At 40.7% G+C, this 9,503-nt stretch overlaps 1 protein-coding gene across 1 annotated transcript in view; it reads left to right on the top strand.

Annotated features, from left to right (window-relative positions):
• CNST (consortin, connexin sorting protein) overlaps positions 1–9,503 on the top strand; it is a 128,371-nt gene that overhangs the window by 74,279 nt on the left and 44,589 nt on the right. The window contains exons 4-5 of the mRNA XM_019527188.1: positions 2,890–3,095; positions 6,686–6,716. Of these exons, the coding sequence (XP_019382733.1) occupies positions 2,890–3,095; positions 6,686–6,716 (237 nt within the window). The remainder of the gene's footprint in view (positions 1–2,889; positions 3,096–6,685; positions 6,717–9,503) is intronic.

The raw sequence follows: 9,503 nt of genomic DNA, 5'->3' as shown, positions 1-9,503 counted from the left end.
CAAATAAGCAAGGAAATGAGAATAGATAGGTAAGGAAGGTATATTATGTATTTGTATTTATAGGAACAAACAAAAAGAAAAAAACCTCTAACTTTGACACAAACAGCAGAAACTATCATATCTATCTCTGTGTATCACTGAAGATTTATAAATGTTCAACTTCTGATGGCCACCCTATACCTGCCAGCCCTGTCCACAGCCTACCTGCCCAACATGGCAGAAGCAGAAATTGGTGGCTGCCTACCTGTGGGCTGGATACAATTAGTTGGTGGGCTACATCCAGCCCACAAGCCATATTTTGCCCACCCGTGGTCTAGCTCCATCCTCTTTGGCACTAACTTTCAGGTAGTTGAAGGCTGTTATCAAATCCTCATAAGCCCAATTCCCTCAGCCTCTCCTCAGAAATTATGTGCCCCAGGCTTCTAACCATTTTTGTTGTCCTCCACTAGACTTTCTCCAATTTGTCCACATCCTTTGTGTAGTATGAGGCCCAAGACTGGACACAGTATTCTAGATGTGACCTCACCAGTGCCAAATAGAGGGGAAGAATCACTTCCCCTAATCTGCTGGTAACGCTACTGCTGATGCAGCCTGGTATACTGTTAGGCTTCTTTGTAACAAGGGCACACCGCTGGCTCAAATCCAGCTTACTGTTCACTGTAACCCCCAGGTCCTTTTCTGCAGAGTTGCTACTGAGCAATTTGGTCCCCAGCCTGTAGCGGTGCATAGGATGGTTTCATCCTAAGTGCAGGATTTGCACTTGTCCTTATTGAACCTCATGACTTTTTTTTTGGTCCAATCCTCCAATTTCTCTCTGAATCCTAGCCCTACCCTCCAGCATATCTACTACTCCCCCAGTTTCGTGTCATCCACAAACTTCCTGAGGGTGTACTTCATCCCATCATCCAGATTGTTGAACACACTGAATAAAACCAGGCTGAAGACCGACCCTGGGGGTGCTCTGCTTGATACTGGCTGCCAGCTAGACATCGGCCATTGATTACTACCCTTTGAGCCTGATGATCCAGCCAGTTTCCTATCCACCTTACAGCCTGTTCATCCAACCCGTACTTCCTTAGCTTGCTTGCAAGAATGTTGTGGAATTTATTATTATGATTTCACAAATATCTAAGCTTCACGAAATTATTATAATAAAAATTTTCTAACCAGCTCTAATTCTAAGATAGTATTTTAAGAAAATTGTTGGCAAGTCAACATAGAGTATAACTATTGTAAAATCCTTGTAAAACAGGTAAGTAGGTCCTTGTAAAATAATAATCCTGCCAGGTTTCTTAAAATATTTTAAGAGCTACTTTTTTAATATTGGTGAAAGGTGAATTATTTGTGGCATTAGCAAACTGAAGTTGCTAATGGGATTGGGTAGGTATATGGTAGTTTAGACCATATTTATACTACAGGGTTTTTTAAACAAAGTAGAATACTGGTATTCTGTATTGGCAAAGTATATATTGTGTAGATTCAGCCATGCCAGCAAAGCTGTACTTTAGGCCAGCATGATAATACCATTCCCACAAGGAGAGCAAGTTTTCTACTAAAAGCACATTTACACTAGGATTTTTTTGCTGGCATGGCTACCTCAGTCGAGGACAAATTTATTGACGTTGACATAAATGCATTACAAACTTTTGGTCTTAGTCTGTGGGCCCGTCAACTCTTGACGTCTTGTTAAAGCAGCTGTGATTTGCAAGATTTTTTTAATATGCAAATTTGTCTGTTTGAAGTTACACTTGAGTGCTAATTGTTGAGATGTAGGTATCTGCTGTAGCATCATCTGTAACCCCTTTTTATTTCAGATCATCCCATAGGAGAGTGATATAAAAAGCAAAATACATCTTGTCTCTATAGATCTCTATTTCTGTTACCTCTTTTCTAAATGGCAAGATATTCAGGCAAAAGGTGATGCATCTTATCTAATAAGACAAGACATTTTCTGTAGCTTTTAGACTGTTAGGCTGAAATTTTCCATGCTTGGCTCATGGTTGGTTTGTTAATTTGAAAACTCTGAAGAAAATCTGTAGCTGCTTGAGTGATAGATGAAGCAATAAAGTAAGCTTTCCATTGAAAAAGAGGCTTTTGTTAACTTAAATTCCATGCTTAGAATATGGCAAATTCTCAGAGGAATTGGTTGTTTTCCTAAGGCGTATATATTTATGCATAGACTATATGTGTATTATATGTTGCAGCTAGGGGAGAATAAAATAGTTATGAGGTATTTTGCTTACAAGATTACCAAATCTCTGAAGAGGTTAGTAGCATTTAACAAAGCCCCGTTCTAGTGAGTGGTGAGAGATTAACCATGGGGAACATGGGAAGTGAGGGTGAATGGGGGACTCTGGTGGAAGGATATCCAGGTTGAGAAATCATATTCATCTTGCTTGTGAGCTCTTCTTTTTTCATTTGCAGAGATTGTAAATTATTTCTCACTCTGGGGTGAATAACTTCTTAATGCTTAAGAATCATGACTGTCAAACAGAATTTACAAGCTTTCCAGTTGCATGTTATACTTTTACAAGACCTCCAAGTGTTGTTGTATCTGCAGAGACCTCCACGTACCTTCCAGAACTTCAGAATGTGACCTTTATAATGGGGAAGGGAATATTATCATCAGATATTATGCCTTTAGGAAGGGCCCAGCACCTCTTTAGTTACAGTTAGACAAGAACATGTGACACTCATTAGTGTTTTTCTTTAGATAGCTTTGCATCAGAGTCAGCTTATCTGTTACACCTGACCTTAACCACACCAGATTTTTACCTGGTTTTAGGATAATTATTCATATAGTTACATTTTTTTGCAGTTTTCAAATATTTCTGGAAATGCAACCTGTAATATTTGTATATCTTAACCGAGGTATTTTTCTCTTCAAAGGCACTCCTCCAGTGGAGACTACGGCAGGAAAGGAAGAGAATGTTCTTGTTGCAGCCTCAGAGACTGTGCGTGAGGAAGACACCAATAAAACAAATGCAAACTGTCAGCAAAAGAAGCAAAAGCAGATTTTGCAGCCTCTCTTCTCCCTGCTTCGAGAAGAGGTTGAGCAGATGGACTTGAGGATACTGCCCCTGTGTCTTCATCAGGTATTCCATATAATATAGTGTTCCTATACATGATTTTTGTGCTGAGCAACACCTTTGTTTTCACTAGGAAAAAAGATATACTGTTAACTTACATTAGTATCCTAATGTGCACAAGCAATTTGTAGTTTAAACACAAAATTAAAGGGTCAAAGAAGAACTTTGCTCACCTAGGGTCTTCCTGTGACCATCTTCTACATGTTAAAACTACCAGTTGCCTGTAATGCAATTGTATTGCCTTGTATTGTCTGTAATATACTTTTAAAGTATATAAGAGCAGGGGGGCTCAATCTTTGGCCTGCAGGCCAAATGTGGCCCACGGAGATGCAGCATCTGGCCTGCAGGGATCATCATCGGTTGGGAAATTTAGTGGTGGGGAGCAGTGGCAAGTAATACTGCCACCCTCCCCTGCTGCTAAATTCCCAATCCCTGCAGGGCCATGCTGGATTACTTCCCTTTCCGCACCCCTCCCCCTTACAGCTGGATTGGGGCCAGGCCATACCCCTTCCATCCTCTCATCCACCTGCACAGCCAGATTTGGGCTGGGCTGCTTCCCAACCCCACCACACACAGGCAGGTTAGGCTTGCCTTGCCCAAGCACCGGATTGGGCCTGTGTCTCCCAAGTACCAGATCAGGTCCTCCAGCAGGATCCAGCCCATGGGACAGACTGAGCACTGTCCATCCAGCCCAAGTGAGGGAAAAGATTGGGCACAACTGCATTAGAACTACACCTTTTTCCATAATATGGGCCTTGTCTTAAAGTCTGATATAGGACATGCCTCTAGCTATGTCTTTTTTTTTTTTTTGGTCCAGATCATTAATTAACATCACTTTTTATAAGAAACGCATCATAATTAGTGCAAAATGCTCAAAATGTATTTACTAACATTAATGATTTTATTGTCACAACATCTCTGCAGTATGTAGGCCAGAAGGTCCTAGTTGTTGCTGCTGTACAAGTGGAACTAAAGCACAAGGAAAATAGCATTTTCAAAGTCACACAGGAAATCTGTAGAAGAACTTAGAATACAGTATAGATTTCCTGATTTCCAGTCTTATATCCTACCCACAAGATCATCCTTCCTTCCTAAGAAATGTTAAGTAATAACTAACACAGTAACTGAATTAAGTCCCACGCACTGGGATTGTATCTAGAGGGCCCAGTGCACCAGGATTGAGTCCCAGGAGTCCAGCACTGCTCCCTTCTGTCCCCACATGTCAAGATTGGGACCTGGGGCCTGACACTGCCCCCTACCAACCCTCATGTGCTGAGAATAGGCCCCAGAAGCTTAGCACCACTCCCTACCACACCCCACATCCAGGGATTGGGGCTTTGAATCCCAGCAGCGCCTCCTTCTGCCCCCATGTGCCAGGATTGGTCATGGGCACCTGATACCACCCCCTCCTGTCTCTGCACACCATGATTGGGTCCCAGAGCCCAGTACTGCTCCCTTCTACTGCCCATGCACCAGGTCTGGGCCAGGGGGCCAACACTACCCTCTCCCATTGCCCGCATACTGGGATTGGGCCTTGCACCACCCCCTTCTGCCCCCATGTGCTAGGATTGGGACTAAGGACCTGATACTGCCCCTTCCTGCCCCTCACATGCCAGGATTTCACATGCCCAGCACTGCTCTCACATGGGTCCCATATTGTAAGACAGGTGTGGACTGACTAGAAAGAGTCCAATGGAGAGTGACAAAAGTGATTAAAGGTCTGGGAAACATGGCTTATGAGTAAAAGTTGACAGAACTAGGATTATTTAGTTTGGAGAAGAGAAGACTTGGAGGGGGTGGAGTTTAATACATTTCAAATATCTGAATGGTGTTTATAAAAAGGAGGGGTAGAGACTTTTCTGTAGCTGAATGGGACAGAACAAAGAGCAAGGGTCTCAACCTGCAGCTGGGGAAATGTAGGTTGATACTAGGAGGAACTTGGGAGAGTATTGGAACAGGCTGCCCAGAGAGGTTGTGGAATCTCCATCTTTGGACATTTTTTTAAGACTTCACTGGATTGATTTAGTCAGTGGAGATCCTGCCTTGAGGAGGGGATTGGACTAAATTTTTTGCAGGAGGCCAAATTTTTTGTCAGGCGTGCCGCAAGCTAAACTCTATATCCTCCCCGTGTACCACTCCAATCCCCTTCCCCAGCCCCATCTGCTGCTCTGCTTTCTGCCCTACCAGCCCCTGTTTTTCCAGCTCCCTCCTCAATCTGCCACATGCCACATGCAGAGACAGCCCATGTCTCTTGTGGCACGCATGCTGCAAGTTAGCTAGTTCTGGACTAGAGAACCTCCTGAGATACCTTCCAGCCTTACTTTCTATGATCCTAAGATAAAACCACCTGTTGTATCACAGAGAATTAAGACATTAGAGTTCAGAAATGTATTTATGAAAACCCTCACATTAAGTATTTCAAGGCTTTGTTACATTAGGGTATTTTTCTAACAATTAACTTTGATTTAGTGGGGAAAATATTCTTTCGTGTGTAACCCTAAAACACACTTTTTAGTTTTTGAGATGATTGTAATTTTTTTTGCCACTATATGATAGAAAATAAAAAATGCTTTTCTGAATCTTCTGTGAACATCTTTGAGTAGTTCCAGAAATTCTTGGGACTATCATTCCAGGTAGCACCCAGGATATTCAGAATATGTCCTAAAAAGGACTGTCAATTCTGTTTTCAAGATGCTCGCCCCAAATGGATGGTGGCTAGTAGATCAGACCAAGAACAAGGAACACCAAACTAGTAAACAAAGCTATACCACTGACTCACTGTGCATCTTGGACAAGTAATTTAAGTATATTTATAAAAGTGAGAGCAGTGATTGTGTATTGGTCCTTTTTTAGGGTGCCCAGCTTGGCACCCAGAACTTTTCAAAAGTTGCTGTGAGCAGTGAGAGCTCCAGTTAAATTACTTGAATAATGTACTGTTGGCATCTCAAACTGAACACTCTAGTAATGAGCCACTCACAATTATCAAGCATTTAAAAAAAATGGCCTTAACTACCATGTTTACTCTAATACAAAAAGAGGTCCAATATCGGTTCCCATGAACATGAGGAAGTAATACTTTATCATTCAAAAACTCTCAACCACTGCACAGCTCTGAATGTGCCATTCTAAACTGGTGTATCAAAGTTCTTCGTTATATAAGCACTTAAACATAGAAATTAATTGCTTTAAAAGGGCTAAAATCCAACTAATAATTTGGCCTACCAGTTTGTGTGAATATATGAAAAATGAGAGTTTGCTACTTGGACACTGTCATCAGTATTTACCGCTTCCCAGTTATTGCTTAGTTGTACAATCCAAATACTCATCTGGAAAGTCTGCTTTTAAATATATTTATAAGTCTTAAAATAAATATACTATTTTTTAATTATTTGTTTTTCTTCTTTAAAACCCTTTTCTGGAATAAGAACATGACTGTCTAATATTAAACCTGGAACACATTTGGACAAACTAAATACAAAAATAACAAAGCATATATTAAAAATTAAGATAATGCATTTACACAAGTACACATTTACAGCTGTTATAAAGAAATGAGAAATTATAATGTTGAACATGTTTTTTTTGTTCCTGTACAGATAGCTGAGACCTATTTTCAGGAGGAGGAATGTATCCTTTTATTTATTAGAATTGCTGTGGGTCATTAACGTGGAATTATAACATTTGAAAGGAAAATAAACTTTTAAAGTTCTGAGATTGTGGATAAGGTTTAAGAAAAGGTGAACAAGTCCTGATTTATCCATGAGTGGACATGCATCATGCTTGCTAGATTTTCTCAGCCAGCTGAAGTACAAGTTGAGTAATAAAGCCTCTTCCAAAAGCAATGAATGGTGATACTCATGTAGAAACAAAGAAGCAAGCAAAGAAAGAACAGTTTTAAAGGTTGTATCCTCTTTCAGAGTATTAGGCTTTTGGAATGTGTCTAATCTGAATAGAATACATATTCCAGTGTAAAGATATCACTGTCTTAATTGTACATCAGGATTTATACTGTCAGTTTCTGGCTCAGGACAATGCTAACAAGTGCATAGGAGTGAGAGAGAACTCAGAGGAAAAAAATCTTTTCAAGCAAGGTAGGGTAGTATTTAACTATCCAAATATAAATGATCAAAAGTCACAATGAGATAATGTTAGTGTTTTTCAAACCACAGATGGTTGGTTTTGGAACAGTTAGTTTTGGAACATGCAAAAACAGAAGTCAGCCTTGTCCTGTACCCAAGGAACACAAAAGATATGGGTCTTGAACTGATAATAGTGATTATAATATAGGTCAGTTTCATACTCATTATACCAAAACAGTATGTTGTGAAGTCATACTTTAGGAAAGATATTTTTAAAAGTCTCAAAAACTGATGAGATGAAAGATAAGAATTGTAAAACCTTAAAATAGATGGACGACAATGTATTCATAGGATGCTTAAACAAAAAAGGGCAAAAAAACCCCAATTAAAGCACACGTATTTAAATGACAAAATACTTTATTTTTTCCAAGCCCCAAAAACTATTCTTCTAAAAATAGAAATCCGGTCCAAGTAATATTAGGTTGTACAAAAAAAAGGACACAGAGAATCATTTGAAACCACTATAAAGTCATCATGTAAAAGAGAATGGGTACCACCAGAGGGACTGAATTTCTTCCCATCTCAGAAAGGAATATTATCTAAAAAGAAAGTATAGAAAGTGGAACAAAACTTAGAGGCACAAAGGTATTAGTTTAATAGATCTGGTTAAAAGATTAGAGACATCTAGGTGGAAACTCCATGAAGATACAATACATAAAATAATAAACAATATAGGGAGAGTCCCATCTTGGCTTATGTTCACCATGTTTCATACTGGAAGAATGTTTTAATTGTAAGGTATGTTGTTTTGGGGTTTTTTTCAACAGAATAAATGTATGGAACTCAATTACATAAGACACTGAGGAAGAGAACTCAGTGGGTGCATCTACACAAGACATTTACTGCAGAGCTTCCTAATTAGCTCCACAGTAAGCGTCTCAGTGTCTATATATGCGACTCTATTAGGTTGCAGTAAACTAATAAACTCCTCTGAAGTAAATACAAGTACTACCCTTCTGTGGAGATTTTTAGTGCACAACAATGCACGTATAGATGCTGACAGGCCTGGCTGGGGCATGAAGGTACTTCAGTACAGAAGCTGTTTGCCGGCTGGCCTGATACTTGAGCACCCTCATGCCCTAGCCAGCCCTTCCACAGCATGTTGAGCCGGGTTGGAGCAGCCTCGGGCTGGCAGGCTGACACCCCAGGCCCTCTGCCGGCCAGGGCTGCTCTGACATGGCTCAACATGCTGCAGTCCCAAGCAAATGTTCAAATGCAGTGCCTGGGAGCACTAAACTGGTGCGATATGTGCTGGAATTTATTGCTGTGAATTAATTGGACATTTAGATGTGCCCAGTGTGTCTTAGAACAGGATTAGGCACTTAAATTATTTCAAAATATAAATGTTTATTATAGTTAGTATAAGAGATACCAGTTTTTATACTTATGCTTGCTGTTAGTTTGTTGAGATTGGGAGAGAATCTACCTGGTGATATATTAATGCATTATTGTTCCTAATAGAAATTCCGATCCTTCCTCTGAAAAATATTACAGGTATATTGATAATCACTGGAAGACAAAATATCAGATTAAATAAACAAGTGGGCATGAGCTATTAAGCCTATTGCTATAGTCCATAGTCTCTTCCTTAATGATAGATTTATAAAGGGCAAGGACTATTAATTCCTTAGCATTCATAGAAGTTTGGGTCGAAAGGGACCTTAGCAGATCATCGAGTCCAGCCCCCTGCCCTGGGCAGGAAAGAGTGGTGGGGTCAGATGACCCCAGTCAGATACATATCTAGCCTCCTCTTAAAGACCCCTGAGGTAGGGGAGAGCACCACCTCCCTTGGAAGCCCATTCCATATTCTGGCAACCCTTGCCATTAAAGTTCTTCCTGATGTCTAACCTAAATCTGCTCTGTGGCAGTTGTTCCTAGTTACTCCAAGGGGTGCCTTGGTAAACAGAGCATCTCTTATTCCTTGCTGTTCTCCCACCCTGATGAATTTGTAGGCCACCACAAGATCACCTCTCAGCCTTCTCTTGCGCAGGCTGAAGAGATCTAGGGCCCTCAATCTTTCCTCGTAGGGCTTTGCCTGCAGGCTCCTAATCATACAAGTGGTCCTCCTCTGAACCCTCTCGAGGTTGTCCACATCTTTCTTGGAGTGTGGCATGCAAAACTGAACACGGTACTCCAACCATGGCCTGACCAATGCTGCATAGAGGGAGAAGTATCACCTCCCTGGACCTGTTTGTCATGCACCTGCTAATGCACGATAAAGTGCGGTTAGCTTTACTGATTGCTGCATCACATTGAAGACTCATGTTCATCTTGG

This window comes from Gavialis gangeticus, unplaced genomic scaffold (genome assembly GCF_001723915.1).
Source record: "Gavialis gangeticus isolate Ggan-Ray unplaced genomic scaffold, GavGan_comp1, whole genome shotgun sequence".
NCBI classification, from domain to species: domain Eukaryota; kingdom Metazoa; phylum Chordata; order Crocodylia; family Gavialidae; genus Gavialis; species Gavialis gangeticus.
The sequence above is the reverse complement of the archived record's forward strand: the minus strand, read 5'-3'. Positions and strand labels throughout refer to the sequence as shown.